The sequence below is a fragment of the Oryzias latipes genome, chromosome 12, assembly GCF_002234675.1.
Source record: "Oryzias latipes chromosome 12, ASM223467v1".
NCBI lineage: Eukaryota > Metazoa > Chordata > Actinopteri > Beloniformes > Adrianichthyidae > Oryzias > Oryzias latipes.
In genome coordinates this window covers 5,754,186-5,776,138 of record NC_019870.2, presented here as the reverse complement: position 1 = coordinate 5,776,138, position 21,953 = coordinate 5,754,186, and the positions used below count along the sequence as shown (strand labels likewise).

At 39.4% G+C, this 21,953-nt stretch overlaps 2 protein-coding genes across 4 annotated transcripts; both read left to right on the top strand.

Moving 5' to 3' along the window:
- The first annotated feature begins 1,114 nt into the window (after positions 1–1,114).
- Positions 1,115–11,767, top strand: LOC101155286 (torsin-1A-like). 2 transcript variants are annotated; one of them, XM_011481500.2, is made up of 5 exons: positions 1,115–1,168; positions 10,433–10,698; positions 10,768–10,943; positions 11,060–11,187; positions 11,260–11,767. In XM_011481500.2, the coding sequence occupies exons 2-5, from the start codon at positions 10,441–10,443 to the stop codon at positions 11,607–11,609; spliced, it is 912 nt and encodes a 303-aa protein (XP_011479802.1). In that variant the 5' UTR covers positions 1,115–1,168; positions 10,433–10,440; the 3' UTR covers positions 11,610–11,767. The 2 variants fall into 2 exon arrangements, with proteins under 2 accessions (XP_011479802.1, XP_004074720.1); XM_004074672.4 differs by lacking the exon at positions 1,115–1,168 and adding an exon at positions 7,242–7,883.
- Positions 11,768–15,940: 4,173 nt separating this feature from the next.
- Positions 15,941–21,953, top strand: LOC101159117 (torsin-1A). 2 transcript variants are annotated; one of them, XM_004074524.4, is made up of 5 exons: positions 15,941–16,237; positions 17,874–18,139; positions 18,211–18,386; positions 20,365–20,492; positions 20,565–21,953. In XM_004074524.4, the coding sequence occupies exons 1-5, from the start codon at positions 16,039–16,041 to the stop codon at positions 20,819–20,821; spliced, it is 1,026 nt and encodes a 341-aa protein (XP_004074572.1). In that variant the 5' UTR covers positions 15,941–16,038; the 3' UTR covers positions 20,822–21,953. The 2 variants fall into 2 exon arrangements, with proteins under 2 accessions (XP_004074572.1, XP_004074571.1); XM_004074523.4 differs by lacking the exon at positions 15,941–16,237 and adding an exon at positions 16,706–17,019.

Sequence of the window (21,953 nt, the reverse complement as noted above, 5' to 3'; positions counted from 1 at the left end):
TCCAAAGACGGGACCCAAAGTGGAACCAGCCCTTCCTTTACAACTCTAGATTCCTTGGCCTGGGAGGTCCACTGCCAAAAATGTCGGCCACCTGAGGGAGGAAGTCTGAGGCGGATGTTGGATATGAAATCACTTCCTGTCAGGGTCTGAATTTAGTTGGGACTGGCTGTAGAAGGGATGTTTACATGGTGACTGCGGGCATCAAACAATGGGGACAAGCTTTGAGATTGTTTGGAGGATGCTGATGAGCATTGTACTCAGCCTCCATGCAGAGTTCAGCTTCACCCTTTGTTGCTCTCCGTTCTGCATGCTCAGATCTGTGTTGTTTTCACATATTTGCTGCTGGACGTTTGCTTTTGTGCAGATTGATGTGGGAAAACTCCTGAAGGGTGGGGACGTGCTTTTGTCTAATTAACAAGTGAAACAATAACACAGCCGCTTATCATTTCTCTGCAGACACCTGAAGCGTAACTTTAGCTCCACAGTCTCCAGAGGATAAAAAGCACAACTGGAATGTTGGAATCTACAGGTGTTCCAGGTTATCTGTGACCAACGAATCCCTGAAACTTCCAGGTTTTCTTTCCATCTGCAAATCAATGGACAGAACTTAAACACAGCTGCCATCACCAGATGTTGTAAGTATACATATATAAACTATAACATTTTTTAAACTTGTGTGGCTCCGTTTTCACTCTAACTCGTGGAAATAAAAGGGCATTTATAGAAATGTCTGCCAAAAGAATTGCATTTCCCAGGAAAGTCTCACTTTTCAATGTATTGCTTTAGTTAAAAAAAAATCCTTTAAAGTCCACAACATCAAATAATTGACAGAATATTTCATTTTTTTGGAATTAAGATGTTTTTTAACCCCTTTAATGAAATCTACAAAATAATTTGAAACATCATTTCTTTTATGAAATATAGATAGTATCAAAAATGATACGTTGGGTGATTTGGTAAGTTCACACACACAATCTCCATGGAGCTTGCAATGATCAGTAAAACGCTTACATATTACATGCACATCCATCTTTGCAAAAGTTTTGATAATGTTTGTTTTCATGGCAGACACGCTGTCGAGGCCAGCTCTAGGTTGACGTCACGAAATGGGCGGCACCCACAAGGGGAGAAAGGCGGAGCCTCAGAGATTGAGTCCTCTTACTTCCGGGTAGGAAAAGGAGCTGCAAAAAATAACTTACATTTTGTTAAATAATTGTCCTTCAGTGTGCCAAAGGTCATATCTTATCATATGTATGGCTATAGTTTACTCTGAAAGGCTAAAGAAAAACATGGTATAGACCTTTAAAAAATAAATAGATAAAAAAAACTAATGCCTTTGCCTTTCACCTTCTCCCTTTAGGGGTCACCAAAGTGATTTATTTGCCTCCGTCTAAGCTCACTTACACCAACCCCCCTTACGGCGCACATCTATACATAGACAGATTTGAAAATAAATGTAAATGTTATGTTTGAATTAAAATTGTATCAATAACTAAAATTTTTGTTTTTGTACAGTTTTTTGAGCATTTGATGGTCAATTATATTTATTTATTCACCATAACTCTAACAATTTTCAAACTAATTTTTCTAACAATTAAGCTTTTAAAACTACGACTGAGTTTTAGGGCCACCAAAAAAAAAACTTAAATTACAAGATTTCAAGTCGTAAATTTACTCTATTTTAACTTAACTCTATTTTGTTACTCTATTAGACTCTAAAGATATCTGCATACAGAGGTTTCCAACACTACTTAAAGTAGCTAACTAACCTTGAGATATTTTTTATATCTAGAATTAACCCTCACCCTCCTTGAGAAAAATGGTGGCTTGTTTACAACAAGCAAGGCATGATGGGACAGCAACAGCATTAGCTATGGAAATTCATCTGTGGGAGATCTAGGCTTTTATTAATCTACGCCTGTCAGATGCATTTCTACAGCTGTAAGCGTCAAAATAGCCCTGATTTAGACAACGTGTGTTCGTGGCCAGTGGGTGGATCTGGATGAAAACGAAATGTTTGCATATGGATTTGCGAAAGTGGGAACGAATGGAAGATGAGCTTGTAAAAAGTTAATCAGTGAAGTGCTGTTATCTGTCTGTTTAGATTACATTTCCATTTTCCTTAAGTTCATTTTCAGAGATAATGGTCTTAAAAAGAAGCCAGCCTTGATGGTTAAACCTCTTTAGTGTGAAACTCTCCACTTGATGCTTTCAATAACAAAGCTTCTCAGTTCATTATTTCCCTCGTTGAATTTTCTTTTTAATGTTGAATCAAATTTGAAATTGATTAATTTTCCTCAAAATAGAACATCTTTCCTTATTAGAATATAAATAAATGATCAATTAGTTGTTGTTGTTTTTTTAAACTGTCCGTTTTTGGGATAAAATTTGGCTCCAAGTGTAGAGTACGTAAAGAAAGACACACTTTTTTTCCATAACAAGGAATTACCTTCAAGTGTTTTTACTGGGTTTTTCTTTAAGATCTCCGGTCACCTGATTTCAAATCACTGAAGCTGTGAGTCCAGAAGATGTGGAAATGTTTGAAATAAAAGGTTTGCAGTGGAGAAGAGCTGGATAGAGTTTTTTGCTTTTATAGGTTTTAAAAGCTTCAATCGTGTATCAACACTGACACTTTTGAGAAAAGTGCTTCTGAGTTTGTCTCAGTCGTTACTGCTCTCTCCTTCTGTGCCAGCTGCTCAGATGAAGATGAAGATGAAGATGAAGATGAAGGTAGCTTCAGAAGGAGTGCAGCACCACCAGGAGAACGAAGCTCACACACTCCTGTAGTTGTTTCTCCTCAAATTGGCCATTTTCAAGATTATGAGTTATTTGATCAATAAAACGACCCACTGTGGATCTATCACTTAGATTTCAGTTAAAATAAAAACAAAAAACATTTTTTCTGGTGAGGTTGGAGAAAAATATTGAACTTAGATCACTAAAACAATGTCTTGCATTTAAAATTTTTTTTTTTTATTAAGTCTTCTTTTTAAAACAAAATCAAATTAAGTAAAATAACAAAGATTTTGAGAAGCAATTTGGAATTTTTAAAATATCTTTGACCAATAGAAAATCCCTAAATAAACTTATAGTTAAGTAAAAACAATCTTAATTGATTTTTGAATAATCTTATTTTAATAAAAGTAGTTTGATATGACTGCGACAGACTGGGTGTCCCCTGCCTTCTCCCACAAGTGGCTGGGATAGGCTCCAGCAACCCCGAGACCCAGAAAGGGACAAAACGGAAGAAGATGAATGATGAAGATAAAGATTAATGATGTTTGATAAGAATATGAACTCAAATATTTGCTTCTCTTTGGTGTGACAGCTCTGTGGAGACTTTCAGAGAGAAAAAAATGGAGTCTCAATAGTTTGCGTAGTGATTTAAATCACTCAGATTTCTGCACGGTGACCTCATTCTCTACACTGTTACTTCATTGACATTTTTTGTTGTTACTGTAATTCAAATCCCAAAAATAAATCAGTTCCGGGGCTCTTAAAGCTCTCCCTGCTGGTCATAATAGGTACCACAAATTAATTGTTGCAACAAGATTAATTTTTCAGCACTGATTTGAAATTCGTTCCCAGCCGGTCCTGGGCGCTCCTCTGCTGGGTCACAGGAATGTGCTTTGATTCTTTGAGTGATGATCCAGCCCCCGCTGCAGCGGTGTGGGGGTTCAGGCGAGCACCGGTGACCAGAGGGGGAGTGGGGGTCAGAGTGTGGTGGCAGTGCCCTCTGTTTAGAGAAAGATTAGAGGCTGACCTGCCCCCTCCGTCTACCCTCTCCTGTTCTGCAACCACCAGAGGAATCAGCACTAAAGAGAAGAGGCGACTGAAAGAGGAGAAAGGAACGGAAAGCTCTCAGCCACAGTCATGAAAGTAACAAAAGCCACACAGAGAAGGAGGTCTAATGAAGGCAAATCCTGCTGGATCACCACTCAAATAAATCTTCAAGTATCAATGGAATGTGTTATAATGCTGAGAAGAATCAACTCTAATCAGAATTGGTGTCTTTAGGAAATGAAAATTTAAAGAAACTATCAGGAGGATCATCCTGGAGTTCAGTTTTTTTTTACTTTGCTGAAAGTTTTTCACTTGACTTAGATCTTCAACGTTTTCTTTCCCTGCAGCTTCAAGTCAGCCCTTAACACATCTTTATTTATATTTTTTGTCACAGCCATCCAGGTTTTATCAGAAAACCAGTGACATCCTCTGCAGTAAGAGACTTAACTTCTAGCACCACCTTGAGGATGATTGTCAGAGTGTTTTTTATTTATTTCATTTTTATGGTCAAATATTGTTAAATGATCCTAATGACAGACAGCGCCAAACCTTTTTAAAATGTTATAGAAACCTTTTAGTAAAATGCTTATAGAAATATCTTGTTGTTATAAACAAGAAAAGGAAACATTTTCAACAATTCAATGTTGTCTTGATAAAGGAAAGGTGCTGAAAATTTTCTACTTCATCTAATCAGCTGATGGAAGAATCTGGGTTTGGCGGTTGCCTGGGAAACGGTGATCATCTGATGCTCATCATGTATCGTTGTTTTAGGGGATTGGGATTCCTTAGTTCCAGAGAAATAAATGATGAATGCTTCAGAAAACTAATTTCATCCATCCACTCTTGTTTGTAAGACAGTTTCAAAAATAGTTTAGAAATGGCCCACAGGTGGAGTATGGCTCAGTCTCAGTATGGGTCTCAGTCCAGTCACTGTCTTTAAACTCTAATGTATTTTAAATTTGGCTCAACTTGTTTGCTTGGTGCTGTCTGTGTATTTATATACAAGCAAATGCTCGTGTACTTTCATTTTCAAAGGCCTTGGAGAAACAGAACTTTACATTTTCTGAAGGATTTCATTGGACAGAAAAGTAGGACCACCATAAAAGAAAACAAATATTATAAAGGTTTAAAATTATGATAAAAATCAATTAATGGACCACCAAAAAAAATCTGTTTTAACAAGTTTCAATGTGCAATATTGCAGGTGGAAACTTGTTAAAATAGATTATGGGCATACAGTGGGCGGAGCTCAACGTTTAACCCCGCCCATGTTGAGCTCCGCCTCGTTCTGCGTACTGCAGCTAGGTGTAGTTGGCTGAACCGGCGGACCCATGAGGCATCCGTATGAAGGTATTAATGTTCCAAAATGGACGAGCTTGTATATTTGATTTGAGAACTTGTAATATAGAATGTGAATACTTGTGCATCAAAAATCTGCATCTGTGTGTAAAAATCTTCTGCTGTGAACTGACAAATTTCCAATTGCATGTATTCATTTAGAGTTACAACTTCAAATCTGTGATTCCAACTGCTCAAATGTGCTTCTGCGTGTGCTTGAATCTGCTGCCGCAAATCACAGGTGCGCTACAACTGCGCTCTGAATTCTGACACATTCCTTGCGAGAAACTTGCGTCAAAAGTGATCTGTGTCCGATAATGGGACTAGGGGGGAGGGAGGGTAAGAGGAGGCGGAGTCAACCAATCAGAGTGCTGGATTCGGAGAACTTGGTAAAGTTAGAAAGATCTTCACAGATTCACACTTCCTGCTTCAATAACTCTTCTGATAAACGTTCAAATGTGACAGCAAGTCTCTCAATCATTTTGTATGAACACAGAGAGTGATATAAAAATGCATTTCTACAGAAAAACTTAGTTTTCTCCTGCATTTTAATGAGAAATGATCTCTTCGTGCTTTAAATGCAGACATGCAGCTAGACGGCTGCGAACGGACAGGATCAGGAAGATGATTGTAGCAGGACAACAGGGCCAGGGCTATGAGCAGCTTTATTATAAATCATATGGATAAACATTTGAAAAAAAAATATTTGATTAGATAAACGCGTTCTCCGCGACGTTCCAGGCGACAGCGCGGCGGCGCGCGGCTGTGGCGGACTCAGCCCGCTGAGCGACGGCTGGCCGCTGGCTGAGCGAGGGCGTAGCGTGTCGCTGGTACGCGACACCGCGGCCAGACGCCGAGCTCCGCGGAGGAAAGAAGAAACGAGGATCCCGCTGACCGACGGCGGAGCACGCCTGTGGCTCGCGGGTGCTCCGCGCTCGTCCATCGGGATCCTCGGCCTCTCTTTCGGCCTCTCCTTCCTCCGCAGAGCTCGGCGGCTGGCAGCGGTGTGACACCGCGCTATATGCCCTCGCTCAGCGGCCGAGCTCCGGAGAAAATAAGAAGCAGGGATCCCACTGTCAGACGCATGGGTCTACGCCCTCGCTCAGCGGAGGAAAGAAGAAGCGAGTATCCCGCTGACCGATGGCGGGGCACACCTGTCGCTCGCGCATACCCAGCCGTCGCTCAGCGGGCTGAGTCCGCCACAGCCACGCGCCGCCGCGCCGTCGCCTGGAACGTCGCGGAGAACGCGTTTATCTAATCAAATTTTTTTTTCCAAATGTTTATCCATATGATTTATAATAAAGCTGCTCAATAGCCCTGGCCCTGTTGTCCTGCTACAACAAAGATGATCATTTTCCTGATCCTGTCCGTTCGCAGCCGTCTAGCTGCATGTCTGCATTTAAAGCACGAAGAGATCATTTCTCATTAAAATGCAGGAGAAAACTAAGTTTTTTCTGTAGAAATTCATTTTTAGTTCACTCTCTGTGTTCATACAAAATGATTGAGAGACTTGCTGTCACATTTGAACGTTTATCAGAAGAGTTATTGAAGCAGGAAGTGTGAATCTGTGAAGATCTTTCTAACTTTACCAAGTTCTCCGAATCCAGCACTATGGTTGACTCCGCCTCCTCTTACCCTCCCTCCCCCCTAGTCCCATTATCGGACACAGATCACTTTTGACATAAGTTTCTCGCAAGGAATGTGTCAGAAGTCAGAGCGCAGTTGTAGCGCACCTGTGATTTGCGGCAGCAGATTCAAGCACACGCAGAAGCACATTTGGGCAGTTGTAATCACAGATTTGAAGTTGTAACTCTAAATGAATACATGCAATTGGAAATTTGTCAGTTCACAGCAGAAGATTTTTACACACAGATGCAGATTTTTGATGCACAAGTATTCAGATTCTATATTACAAATTCTCAAATCAAATTCACAAGTGCGTTCTTTTTGACACATTTTTACCTTCATACATCCGCAGCCAATCCCAACAAGGGCCACAAAACCTGTGCTATGCCGCAGCGGGTTCCACACCAGAAAGACGGGCAGCCAGCAAGGCATTACCTCACAACATGCGGGGCGAAGAGGCACGCATCGCACACATACCGGGGAGGGGAGGGGCAGGGAGCGATGCGCTCCGTTCCCATTCAACCTTTTTCCAGCCACAAGCCAACCTGCTGTGTGTGACAAGGAAGTGTGATAACCACTGCGCTAAAAACAAAAGACCACGAATGCAGCAAACACAGACAGTTGGACAATGTCAGCCCGGCCACAACATCTGCACTGCCAGATGCGCAGGAACCCAGAAGAGTCTGAGGCAGAGTCTCAGCCAGGAATGAGGCAGAGCAGCTCAGTCCTGTTTAGAGGATGGGAGTGACTGCACCTGTGTGACGCAATTAGCTCATCCTGCCACACCTGCTTCACTACTCCTCTACGACTCACGTGACACGTTACTATCCAAATTCACAGCCGCTCGGCGTAGGACCCGGTCAACGTCGACCGGGAAGGTCGCGACCACTGAAGGACGCAGCCCTCGAAAGCGTTTGGACACATCTCTACCATGAGGTCGAAGAAGGGACGCGTCCTGCTGCTGTGGGTTCTGGTCTGCCCCGGTGTCACGGGCGCCATAGTAGTACCCTTCAGTATCTCCTCAGCTCTGGGCATCGCTATGGGGTTCATCATCAGTTTTCAACTGACCCAGTGGTGCATTTTCACCAAACTCCACAATGACTTACAACAGGAGTGCGCTAGTTTCAACAGAACTGGTAATACTCGAAACGCAATCTACATCCGCGGACAAAAGGCCTCAAAATATGAGATTTATTTTTATTTTTAGCCAAACCCTGCTAAATTGCGGTGATAAAAAACAGACTGACATTTGTAAACTAATAAAATAACGAGGATAAGAATATTTCCTGGATTTTGCATCACTTTCCACACATTAGCTGTCTTGAACAGAGCTCTTTGCTTGATTTTATAACATTAATTAACAGTTATTACGTTTAAGGACATCTCAATCAGCTGTTTTTATTATTATTATTATTTTATTTCAAATCTACTGAGCCCGTGTCCTGACATTAAGATATAAAAATATATCTTGTTCCCACAGATTAATATCTTGTTCCCACAGGTTATTATGTCGTTCGCACGAAATACTATTCCGTTCCCACAAGATACTATTGCGTTCCCTCAAAATACTATTCCGTTCCCTCGAAATGATTAACTCGTGCGAACGCAATAATTAATCCGTTCGAACGCAGTAATTATTCACGTCATAAGTCATTCACGCGGATATGCTCTCTGTACGCCGGCAAAATTAAGCCACTTTCAGCGGTAACTTCCGTGTCTCTGTGACCCATATTCGTTCAAAAAAGGAACATGTAAAACAAAAATGATCACTTTATTACCGTCTCAATGAATATAAGAAAAATATCAATAGATTTATGATAACTAGGCTGCTTTGTCATACAATAGCTCCTGCTAGGCTACTACTAGCGCCGCCGCAGAGCTCTTTGATGTATGCCGGTGTTACGTCCCTGGGGAGGGCGCAACAGTACAACCATGAAATAAGACAAGTAGTCAAGGATGATGTATATAAATATGGTTTATAATATTCAAAGACTCAGGCTGCTGCAAACAATTACCTGTGGGGGAGGAAGTGACGTTTGGGTTGTGCCAAATAAATAAACTCAATATAACAAAACCAGGCCTAACTCTGCAACTAAACCCATAAATCAAAAGAACAACAAAAGACTACCTAACTAGTCTAAATACAAACATACAAAACATTACAAGAAATGGCACCAACCCCTTACCTGGTGTGTCTAACAAAGTTCAGCCTGCGTGTGAAAATGTATGGGGCCCCAAACTTGCCTGATCACAACCTCCCACCACGTACCTGAGGAAAACAGCTTAGTCAGAAGCATGCAGCCAAAAGAGAGTCAGGATCGCAGTGAGTGTCAGCCAGAGACAGTTCACCAGACTCTGCCAGGCTCAGCTCCCAGGTGTGCTTTAATAGGCTCCGGCTTCCTGGTAGAGGAGCACCACATGACCAGCAGGCGGCCAGTCACAGCTGATGAAGCTGCAGTCCCAGGTGAACATCATCAGGAAATTAACTGAAGTGAAACACAACAGGATGAAAGCAAAGCAGAGGGCTGTGCCTGTAACACCGGCATTTGGGCAACTGGCTGGTCGGTTGTCAGACAGCTGATATTGTAGTTTAGGGTCGAATAGGAATAATAATATTCAGGACTTGTCTTTTATTAACTTTAGCTGTCAGTCGCTTTACATTCGAAGGCTATTAGGCTACATGCTAACTGACTAGCCGATCATTTCCTGTTCTTAATTTACGTCATAGATTTATAGCAGATACCTTCACATTTCTGTCTGTGTGTGTCTCATTACATTGCATTGAAGACACGGAGGATGTTTAGAGAACAGATTTATTTATTTCAAAAAGCACAAAAGCATCCATCGTATTGATTCACGTTCATTCACATGATGATCTGGTACGCCCTCAGTCATCTTGCTGCAAAAGCCGCTTCCTGCCGCTACTTCCGTGTCTCTGTGAGCATTCAATAGGGGTAAAAATAAAAGCAAGAATAGTCGATCTGTTATTTTCTCGATGAAAATCTGAAAAATATCATATTAAGCTGGCTGCTTCGCCTAAAGCACTTACCTTTAGCTTGTAGCATAACAACAATGGCAGTACGTCACGTTTCCCAGAATGCTTTTTTAAATGAAAATGTACCAATGGTACAGTGATTATTATCTGCTGATGTATTTAGTTTTCTAGAAGAGGAAAAGTTAATGTTAGAAGTTTTTAGGAGGGTTTTCAGCTTTATTTGAATAAGAATGGATTGTGAGACTACAATTTTGCTACAGGTTGTGTTTGAAAACTGTTTAATTAATAGATAGCTTGATGATGCAGTTTAAGATGGAATCAAAAGGAGTAACTGAACACTTTTTGAGACCTTTCATAGCTTTTTGTCTTTTCATTTAATCACTTAACCATCACATCTATCAGCTTGTTGATATTTTGGAGCAGATTGTGTAACCATATTCTCATGTGATGCAGGTTACAGTCAGAAACATTTATTGTGTTTGGCTTCAAGTTTTGTTTTCAGGAACTTTCAAATAAAGGTTTTTCTTCCTTTTTATTTTTGTAAAAAACAGTCAAATTATTGACATATTTAGATTTATAGCTAAAATTTGATATAATCTAAACTGTCTAAAAACGGGATATTCTGAAAAACAGTCTTATTTGAGTCAAAAATGTGCAGACATTCTGATTTTTCTCCTGTGAATCTTCCAGGCCTTAAGATGGATCTGGAAAACAAACTGTTTGGACAGCACCTGGCGTCTCGCATCATCCTGAAAGCTGTGAGTGAATTCATGAGCAACGACAACCCCAAAAAGCCGCTGGTGCTGTCACTCCACGGCCCGTCCGGCACCGGGAAGAACTTTGTGAGCCAGCTGATCGCAGAAAACATTTACAAAGAGGGGATGAGCAGCAAGTTTGTTCACGTCTTCACGTCCACGCTTCACTTCCCAAATCCCCGTCTACTTCCCCTCTACAAGGTAAAGAACAGCAGAGGTTTCATGATGACGTCGTGTTCCTCACCAAACCTGAACCCGCTGTGTTCTCAGTATCAGCTGCAGCAGTGGATCAAAGACAGCGTGAGCAACTGTGAGCGCTCCATGTTCATCTTTGATGAGATGGATAAGATGCATCCGGGACTGATCGACAGCATCCAGCCGTACCTGGAGTACTATGACAAGGTGGTCGGAGTTTCCTACAGAAAATCCATCTTCATCTTTCTCAGGTATAAAAACTAAAAGCACAGACTTTGTGTTGTGTGACTTTATGCAAAATCATTTTTTTCAGGTTGTCTGTATGTGTTTGATGATTTGAAATCTCAAGTAAACTGCATTTGTACAGCAACGCTGGAGGGGAGATCATCGTTCAGACAGCTTTAGATTTCTGGAGAGCAAGACGAGATCGAAAGGAGATTGATCTGAAAGACCTAAAAACATCCGTCTCCCTCTCTATCTTCAACAATGACCAAAGTGAGTGGATGTATCTGCAGGGGTTTGATCTGTGGCAGGAGCTCCTCAGTAACCTTTTTTTTTTTTTCCCAGGCGACTCTTTTTGCACAACTTTTATCTACGAGAACCTGGTGGACTTCTTTGTTCCCTTCCTCCCTCTGGATTACTCGCACGTCGTGCAGTGCGCCATGGCTGACATGAAGACCAGAACCAGCGAGGGCGAAGGCCCGCCGGACCTGAATGTGGCAAAACAGGTTGCCCATGATTGGCTCTATTTCCCCAAACAAGAGAGAGTTTTTGCCGTCAAAGGCTGCAAAACGATAGAGAGCAAACTGGACATAAAAAAACAGAGTGTTGCAGGAGAGAAGGTTGACGGCGTACACATGTGCAGAGAGGAGGAGGAGAAGGAGGAGGAGGCAGGTTCCAGTAACAAAGCTGTTTAATAACTAAAACACAAACCATTGCAACTGGCAGGCAAACTCAAAAGACTAGAAAACTCTAAATACTCCAAACAGGAAGAATATACCACGGACCAGCACAGGAGGAAGGGAATGACAAGACTTAAATACATACAGGACTGACCAGACACAGGTGGACACAATCAGGACAGAGGGGGACCAAAGTAAAACTCAAAACTAAAGTACAACACAGGAACCTTTCAAAATAAAACAGGAAGTGAACTGAAAACATGCCAGAACAAAAAGAATCAAAACAAAAAGGCAAAGAAACGGAAAACTTAACACAGAGGTCTGTCTGCTGCAAAAACAAACACAAAAAACAAATACAGTCTATCGGTAATCTAATCTGTGAAAAACTAAAACTAAATTCACTTATAATGAATTTAAAGTTCATTGTGTTTATGACAACTAAATAAATTTCTTTTTGTAATTTAAGTCGATTTGAATTACAAAACAACAGCTTGGTGACCAACCACAAGCAGAAAAAAATCTTTTGTAATTGTAATTTTTTCATCTATTGTGGTTATAAAAAGTCACTGAACATGTAAGGAGTCAAATATTTGTCAAACATCTGTAATGCATCATAAGGCTTTAGTAAAACCAAAAAGTACTATTGTAGTAGGTTCCTCCCAGTCGAGACAAAATCCACTTCCGTGTGATTTTAGTCCAGCTAATCAGATGATTGGGGGAATCTGGGTTTGGTGGTTGCCTGGGTAACGGTGCTCGTCTGATAAAGAGAGCTTTTTAGGGATTAGATTTATTTCTCTTACTTCCAGAGAAATAAATCCTGAATACTTCAGAAAATCAATTCTATTCACCCACTTTAAGAGTAAAATGAGGGTCTACGTCCAGTCACTGTCTGGCTCGTGTGTTTAAACTATTTAAACTTGGATGTATTTTATATTTTAATTGACTTGTTTACAGGAACTCGTTACTTTCTATGTTTGTTTGTCTATTTATATGCAAACATTTGTCCAAAGGTTTAGGTATTTTTATTTTTGTACCATGAGAACCATGAGCTGCTTAGAGAAAATAAATGTCATATGGTTAAGAATATTAAAGCCAGCACAAAAGGAAAAACAAATATCAGCATTAAGTTGTAAAACTGTGAGAAAAAACTCAAAATGTTTTGTGAATAGTTGTATAGGCTAATTATTAGACAAAATGGTACAATTATGAAAAGAAAATCAACAATATACCAGAATAAAGTCGTAAATGTGTGCTTCAAAAATTTATAATTTTATTCTTCGTTCTATATATTCTATATATCCTGTTCTATTCGTTTTCATTTCCATAAAACAACAAACAAAAGAATCATACACAAGATCTTATACTTGGAAACGAAAGTGAACAGAAAGAAGAAGACGGCTTATTTTTCTATTCTTTGTATATTCTTAAATGAAAACAAAAAAAGTGGGGGGGGGGGTAAAACGATGTACTAAAAATATATCTGCGAGATAGTATTTAGGTAGTTTCATCAAAACATTTGTATCTTATGTCTAAATTTGAGTAGCTGGAATAAAGCAACAAGGTTGGTTGTATTTTTGTAGCAATTCTTCAGTCTTACAAGTTTTTTTAAGGTGATTTGGTTTCTTTAATAGATTTTTTTTTGTTCCATGTCTTGATTTCCTGAATTAAAACACATCTTGTTTATGTTCTAAATTTTGGCAATGAAAAATCTCAAATCCTTTTTGAAATGTTACTTTTTCTTCTTTTACATTTTTTTGTATATTGCGTGGAATTACATTTAAATGTTATATTTAGGCTTTTAAATGTTTTACCAAGAACAATAGAAAGTCACTTATTTATGTTTCAGACAATTCAGAGAATACAGATGGACATCACACTGCTTAAGAACCCTTAAAAGTAGTGCACTTGAAGTTTATATCATTAAGTATTCTTTAGTATAAGTATAGCAAGTATACTATAAACTACGGCCCGTCGGCTGGGTCCCATTTGACCCGCCCCCCTGAACAATACCAGAGAGAGGCCCTTTCTTTTTTTCTTTTTTGCATTATTATTTATTTAAGGCTGGCCACGGGATCCAGACTCATATATGGAAAACGGAATCCATGGAATTGTTTCCTCACGTCAATCAAGCTTTCCCATCTAATCTAATGTAATCTTATTTGAATTGAAATGTGAGCCAAGCTAAAAATGTTGCTACTGCAACCTCACTTTGCCTCAGTCATAGAACTTGAACATGACCCCCCCCCCCCCCCCATCAAAATGGAAAAATGACCAAAAGGTTAGATAAGGGAAACATTGATCCAGAATGCAGGTATTTAACCTAGGATGTTGATCAGAGAGAGTAAACAGTGGTGTCTACTAGGCTAACTCCTGAAAGCCTCCAAAACTGGATTAAAAGGAAAGAACACAAGAACCTTAACAGACTGCTGATATGAGTCATTTAAGAGATTCTGCTTTTACAACTGAAGTTGAACATGTACCTAAGATTGTGCATGGACAACAGAAGTTTTATTTCTGTGAACAACCCACAGAGATTTATTTGGTCATTATTGATTTTCTAAAATCTAAAATACTGCTACTATATATTTCCTGACTTTTTATGTAAAGAATCCAGAGAGGGTTATATGTTTTTTACTGATTTCATAAAGAGTCCTATTATATATTTGCTTAAATATTACATTTTTTTTTTTTTTTTTTTGGGGTGAAGAACCCAGAGAGGGTTATTTAATGTCAGATTGGGTTATTAATATTTGGTTATCTGTGGCTTTCAGTTTACATTTAGGCAACCCTGCAATCGCCACACTTTTTCTGTTTCAAACTGACCCCGGCCCCCGATCAGAGAATGGAAACGTCAAGTGGCCCTCGCTGGAAAAAGATTGAGGACCCCTGCTCTAAGTCATCGTATCTATGGCAACTTCTGTCACCATTGCCATAGATACGATGACTTGGAGGGATTCGGACCAATCACTGTCGACTGGTTTCAACATGGTGGTGCCCGTATCAGGAAGCAATGATGAGGGATTTCGCCTCATTTCGTGAGAGCCAAAAGCATTTTCTATGGGTGACGTTACACCTCGATTCATCCATTGTTTTTACAGTTTATGAACTAAGCATACTTGTAGTACACCTAAAGAGACTACTTTTTGTTAGGGAAAATCATTTTTTTTTATCTATTTATATTTTAAAGGGCCTATTTCATGCCTTTCTTAAGCCTTTGCCAATCACCGCAAGCTCCAGAGAAAAAGTGGGGAAGGTGCTGGCAGTGCAGACTCTTCCTGGAAGGGGCTGTTCCTCACTGATCTACGTCACAATTTGGGAATCCACTTGGGAGGGGCTGGTGCACAGACAGCAGGTTTTTAGAGGAATTCTCAGGAATGCATGAAAGAATCTAAATACCGCTTAGGGTTGTTTATAGTGAGGAATAAACAATATAATAATCAGTGATGTGCAGTGAGGTTCACAGCTGGTGAGGCACTGACAGTGTAGCTCGTTTTCACCATTTGTTTGACAATTGTTAAAGTGTGTTGTTTAAATTTACATTTCAACAAATTTTTCTTCCATATACAAACAAAAATTGTTATTATTGACTTACTAAACGGTATACTGATAAATTAAGTTCGGGCAGTGCTCCCTCTGAAGAAATACATGAATAACCTGTTTGTAGAAGTGTTCCTATTCTTTCTTCAGTTTTTAAAGTCTCTCTGTCTGTCTCAATGGAGATCAAAGCAGCAACATGTCACCACAAATTCCTGAGTTTAGATTTGTAATCCCCCATTTAGAAAATGATGCTAAACAATATTAGCAATTAATTGGAGGGCTACACTTGACTTGCTACCACAAATTCCATATGATTCTTTAGCCATGTTGATACAATCTCTTAGGCCACCAGCGCCCTCTGCCTTGAGACAGGTATTTCTAAAGCGCAAAAAAGTTATGTGGATAAAAAAAGACTAAATGAGTCAAAAATTGGCACCGATGTAATCAGAAAAGGTGGCGAGGAATATAGAAATGAAGAAATTAAAGATAAAGTGTATTTTATGATAATCGTTAGACCGAAACAGTAAAGCGCATGCGTCAGTTCCTGTCAGTGTGCGGCGCAGTTTGGGTACAGGTTTGGTATGGGCGGGTGCCTCACCTGCCGATTTCTCGTGTGTTTGAACAGAAAAATATTGAATATTAGATTTTTAGTTTTAATAAAAACGTATATTCATCCTATGTATTTTCCAAGCTATATTTAGCCTGTCTCCCCTGACTGCACGTCATTGATTATAACTTAAACGCTCAAAAGGTTGATTTTTTCATGCTATAGCCCCTTTAAGGAACCAAAGAAGACCGTTGGACTCTGACGTAATGTCCATGACGACCGCAGCTTCCTCCGCGCAGCCGTGAGGTGCACGTTGGTTCCGCATCCAAGGCCAGCTGGGCTTTCTAAAGCGGCACAACAATGAAGCCGAAGAAGGAATGCGTCCTGCTGCTTTGGGTTCTGGTCTGCTTCGGCGTTACGGGCGCCATAGAACCCATTAGTACCACCATAGCGGTGGGCATGGCTGCGGCTCTCACTGGGTTTTTAGCAAGCTACCAGAACATTTTCTACTACTTCCACGAGTGCTGCCGACCAGAGTGGATAGGTTTCAACAAAACTGGTAATATTTGAAACTCAAGCCGCATCCGCAGACAGGCATTATACGTCAAAGCCTAAAAGTGTAAGCAAATGCTAGCTAAACCTTGCTAAATTGAAAAATAAAAAATAAAAAGGCTGATATTATTTTTTATCCAGATCATCATTAAAATAACTATATATCTTTTCAAATCCTAAACAACTTGTTCAACATGGGCTTGTTTATATTTGCTCGATTTTTGCATCACTTTCCACATATTAGTTGTCTTGAACAGCGCTCGTTGGCATTTGCAACATTATCATCTATCGTATTTACTACGGATTGCAAAGACATTAATATTTGCTGCATTGGTCAAAAATATTTCCCAATTATTATTAACACGTCAAAAGCAACAACTGTTTAAAAAATGTTGATTTGTAAAAGGAAAGGTTGTTTAAAAAAGTATATTTGGTGTGCTGAACATAGCTTGTGCTCGTTGGATTCTGTTATTCCACATCTGTGACGTAGCCGGAAGTTCACCGTCGTACAGGAAGAAGATAGCCGTTTTTTTTGGAGCCGTTTTACTTTCTGTCTATATGCAACGGAGTCGTGCTTCATGTAGCTAATATTGAAATTGAATTGCAAGATGAAATTTGTGCACGTTTTGTGGGTGTTGAACGCCCTGCTGATAGCCGGTACGCCTGTGGACGCGTTCGATCCCATCACAACAACGGTGGTTGTTAGCTTCGGAGCGGCTCTCGGACGCACGATTTACAATTATTTACGAGAGACTTGTGACTCCAGATGGTTGACTTACAATTCGACAGGTGGGCGTTTTTGATTTAACGCATTTATTACATCTGTCTCAACAGCAGTTTCCGTTGTTTGGTTCTCGTCTGTTTACAAAATTTCACAAATCCAACAATGAAACAAAAAATGCTCTAATTCAATTGTTTTCCTTCTGTTAACTGCTTTTTTGCTGATGTATTACATGTGCTGCTTAGACTTTTCAAAGTTAAATTCGTGTCACAACGATGAAAGTAACGGCGCGACTAAAATGTCTTTGTTTTGTTTTGTTTTTTGAAACGTTTCAATTCTTGGTCACGTTTGGGGTTTTGCTGTCACGCGTGCAGGTTTCCTTTTAATAACACAAATCACGAGAGGTCAGGTCGGCTCTGTCAGCCATGTTTCTTAATGCAAAGCTCAGAGAAAGCAGAACTTTGCAACTCAGTTGCTTTGGAGCCAGTTTCCTTTGCAGACATTTGTAGGTTTTATTCACCAGCCTGTATTTAGACATCACACCAGGCCAACCTCAGTTATTTAAACATGACGATCCTTTATTTAAGTTAAAAAGTATGTGGAAGTTTAAGACTACATTTACTTAAATTGTGTAATTTTAACTGCCTCCAAGAGTTAAAACAAAAGTTTCAGAGAAACGTATTTGATTTTGAATCAATAAATGAATTTTCCAGAAATTTCTGGATATTTGAACTGTTTGTGCTCAACTTGTTCCAAAGTTTAGAGCCGCAAACTGAAGCACAGAAACTTTTCTTTGTGGTTCTAATCAATGCTGTCTTGAAGTTCACGCATTCCCTCAATTTGTAGCCTACTGCTTTATCTGATTTTGGATGTTGCTTGTGAGTTTTTAGATGTACTGATTTTTCTCCTGTGAATCTTCCAGGCCTTAAGATGGATCTGGAAAACAAACTGTTTGGACAGCACCTGGCGTCTCGCATCATCCTGAAAGCTGTGAGCGGATTCATGAGCAACGACAACCCCAAAAAACCGCTCGTGCTGTCGCTCCACGGTTGGACCGGCACCGGGAAGAACTTTGTGAGCCAGCTGATCGCAGAAAACGTTTACAAAGAGGGGATGCACAGCAAGTTTGTCCACGTCTTCACGTCCACACTTCACTTCCCGCATCCCAGTCTACTTTCCTCCTACAAGGTAAAGAACAGCAGGGGTTTCATGATGACGTCCTGTTCTGTACCAAACCTGAACCCGCTGTGTCTTCTCAGTCTCAGCTGCAGCAGTGGATCAAAGGCAATGTGAGCAACTGTGAGCGCTCCATGTTCATCTTTGATGAGATGGACAAGATGCATCCGGGACTGATCGACAGCATCAAGCCGTATCTGGACTACTATGAAAAACTGGATGGAGTTTCATACAGAAAATCCATCTTCATCTTTCTCAGGTATCCCTTGTGCTATCCTAGGCACTTTAACATTAGGAGTTGGGTCATCTAGACCCACTAGACAGCGCGCTGAAACTTTTTTCTTCAATGATTTATCTTTTTTTGATTTGATTTGAAATGGTTTATTTCAAGCAATCAAATAGGAATAATACACAACAATACAATCATCTGTTATACATTCATACAGTAACTAATCAAACTTAGGAAAGTTAGACATATTAATAAATATTGCTTGAAAGGGAGTGGAAGGAAGCAAACTTATATAATCCCACCCTGTTCTGCCGTAACCATTTTTATTACATGATATATCAATATCCGGTTCCTAGCTTTTATCAGACAGAATTAAAAAAAAATTGAAATATCAATAAAAGCACATGACAAAGATGAATTACTTCAATTATTTTGTAAAAAAAAAAAAACTTATAGAAATCAGCATGGCAATGAAGTATCCAAAATAAATGCAGGTTATGTTACTTATAAAAGTCATTGTTATGATTAAAAAATAATACTATATCAGTAAAATAAACATAACACTGTTTTAGGAATTTTCATAGCAAAATTTGAACAAGTATCAAAAGTTAAAAATATGCGCAAAATTATGTTACATTAGGAAAAATCCTGAATCAATTTATCAATTTTTTTGGAGCAAGTGAAGTAAAATCATTAAAAGTCAATTGATTAACCATTTTTAATAATTGATTAAACATTTGTTTTATTATTTTTTTGTATTTTTATTTTTTATGATAAAGTAATGCTGTGAAGTGTGTGTCCATGGATTACATGAAATCCTCTTCACTTTTATCCACCTTTTGTGATGGTAATGTAAGGGTGGGGTCATTTTGACCCCACAAGATAGCACAATGGGTATAAAAACATTTAGGCCATGATTTTTCATGAGAGACGTCATCTGCTCTAAAATATAAAAATAAACTTTAGTTGTTGATTTAAAAAAAAGTGTGTGTTTAATTATGACTCTTTGAGCCTAAAAAAGGGCATATTTTAAATGTCATATTAAAGGGACTCAATAATTCATTTTTAAGGCTCATCACCACTCACTATAATAATTGTATGGTCTCAAACCTTTTTTTTTTTTTACTTGTTGGGCAATTTTTCCCACAAAGAGTCTAAAGACTAAAAGAAAATGAGTGTAGAATACATAAACTGCTGTGGTAAACGTTTATTTGATGCTGGAGAACATTTTTGGTCTAACATGGATAACTGAGTCTTGAAGGAGTAAAACTGTCAATAGGGATGTCCCGATCTGATCATGTGATCGGAAAGAGGGCCCGATCAGACCGATAGTTTGGAATCAGATGTGAATTTTACTGTCATTATTATGATCACTGCTATGTATTTTAAGCTCAATACTCTACTAGGAGTCTAGTTGTTGCTGAAAAGTGCAGCTGCAGATTATGACAGAATAAAGACATGAATCACTTATGATCAAAAAATGTTCAGAGGCTCTAAAAATACTAAAGCTAACAGTCACCAAACCTTGTGACGTAACTAATTATTCTCACCTATTTTTACTAGTTAACTCAAACTATTTTACACAAGTGTTTCAGTGTTAAATCATAAAAGATCAAGAAAAATCAAATTCAGGGAAAACCATGATCCGTTTATTTGGTATTTGTTTTTTTTTATGTGTTGCAGAAATATCAGAGACTTAGTGTCTGCGAATACTAGAAATCAAATGACTCTGAATCGGATCAGGGCCACAAAAACCCAATCAGGACGTCCTTGTTATGAAGGAATTTCATGTTTGTTACATGAAAAAGGAGAAACCTCCTTTCCTGTTACTTTAGTGTTTAAAAAAAGTTTGACGTCACATTTTTGAGGCTTTTGGTTTCTGTTTTGAAAAAGGTTATAACTCAAATATCTGAGATGGAACCATTGCAGCTGCTTTAGTCGAGTTTAGAGCGTTTTAGCTTGGTGTGGTTGGTGTTCTGAAATCTCATAAATCCACTGTTTCGTACAGCAACGCTGGAGGCGAGAGCATCGTCGAGACAGCTTTAGATTTCTGGAGAGAAGGACGAGCTCGAGAGGAGATTGATCTGAAAGATTTGGAAACATCCGTCTCCCTCTCCGTCTTCAACAACGAAAAAAGTGAGTGGACCGTCTGCCGGTGTTGGATCTGTGGCAGGAGCTCCTCAATGACCCCGTGACCTTTTCTTCTAGGTGGCTTTTTTCACACAAGCTTGATCGACAAGAACCTGGTGGACTTCTTTGTTCCCTTCCTCCCTCTGGAGTACTCGCACGTCGTCCAGTGCGCCATGGCTGAGATGAAGGCCAGAGCCAGCGAGGGCGAAGGCCCGCCGGACCTGGATGTGGCAAACCAGGTCGCCAAAGATTTGATCTATTTCCCCAAACAAGAGCGAGTTTTCTCTGTCAAAGGCTGCAAAACGATAGAGAGCAAACTGGACTACTACACATAGCGTCTGATTTTATGGACGGTGTTGAGTCACTCAAAGCACTTTTAAGAAACTTTGACAGCCAAGAGGCTAAAGGCAGGAAGTGGATCCAGCAGAAGAGGACTCCGGACGTCTCCATCTGACCTTCAGACTAACTCTGGACGGTGTTCCGTCTCGTACGGCGCTGAGAATGAGCTCGGCCTCATAAAAAATAAAAAAGATTGAAATGCAAACCTTTGTAAGCAATTAGGACGCTGCTTGCCTGCTTTTATACTCCTTGGAAGGTTTTTTGTTCACTGACACTGTTGTCTGCCTTAATTCAGTAAAAATACTGTAATCTATGAGAACTGCTTTATAGATTTAGATGATTAAAAAACTGGGTTCTTCAGCTTCACTACAAATGTGGGGCTGATTTGTATTTTTAAAATATAACAAAGTGTGATGGGATTACTGTTGGATTATTTCGAAAAGCTCTGGTATTAGGATAAAAAGGTTATTTAGAATGTAATTTTCTTTTTATAAAATGATGTCATGTAGAGTTTCAGCTGCGTCTCTGTTTTTATAAGGTAAGATTCGGAATCGTTGTTTGCTGAACAGGATGTTCTCTCAAAAGCAGCAGAAAGGTGTTTTTGCCTTAAGTCACCAAAAAAGACAAATAAATACAAAAATGGAAGTTGTATTTGTTTGGATGAGGATTAAACTGCAGAAATTTGTTGTCAACAGCGTGCAGAGTGCAACATCAGATGTGTTGATGAAGCTGCTGGTACCTCATGCAGATTATCATCAGGCTAAATGAAGGCAGCATTTTCTTTAAAACAAATTTTGCAGGAAAGTAGTGAATCCTGTTCAGAATTAGCCATAATTCTGTTTTAGAATATCCATTGCATTATTGCTGTTTTCCATTCTATTGGACATATGACTAGAGGACTTCAACTTCGTCAAGAATATTGAGTCCCACTTTCTGAAAGTTTGACAGCTGGTTAATCATTAACGTGGTTTTATCTGAAATGTCTTATTCTGACTTAAAAAAAGGTCTATTAAGTTGCTGAACTTAGAAAAATCAGAGCCTAAAGATGTTATTTGTCTTTTCTCATGACTGAGCAGCAAACAGAATGAAGTTGGGTAATGTTGGTATAAAGAAGTCGATCCCTTTTCA

Coding starts and splice junctions, on each gene's coding strand:
- LOC101155286 (XM_004074672.4), top strand. CDS start 7,679: ATGAGGTCGAAGAAGGGACGCGTCCTGCTGCTGTGGGTTCTGGTCTGC. Junction 7,884..10,432: donor CGCTAGTTTCAACAGAACTG/GTAATACTCGAA, acceptor TGAATCTTCCAG/GCCTTAAGATGGATCTGGAA. Junction 11,188..11,259: donor TATCTTCAACAATGACCAAA/GTGAGTGGATGT, acceptor TTTTTTTCCCAG/GCGACTCTTTTTGCACAACT.
- LOC101159117 (XM_004074524.4), top strand. CDS start 16,039: ATGAAGCCGAAGAAGGAATGCGTCCTGCTGCTTTGGGTTCTGGTCTGC. Junction 18,387..20,364: donor TCCATCTTCATCTTTCTCAG/GTATCCCTTGTG, acceptor TGTTTCGTACAG/CAACGCTGGAGGCGAGAGCA. Junction 20,493..20,564: donor CGTCTTCAACAACGAAAAAA/GTGAGTGGACCG, acceptor CTTTTCTTCTAG/GTGGCTTTTTTCACACAAGC.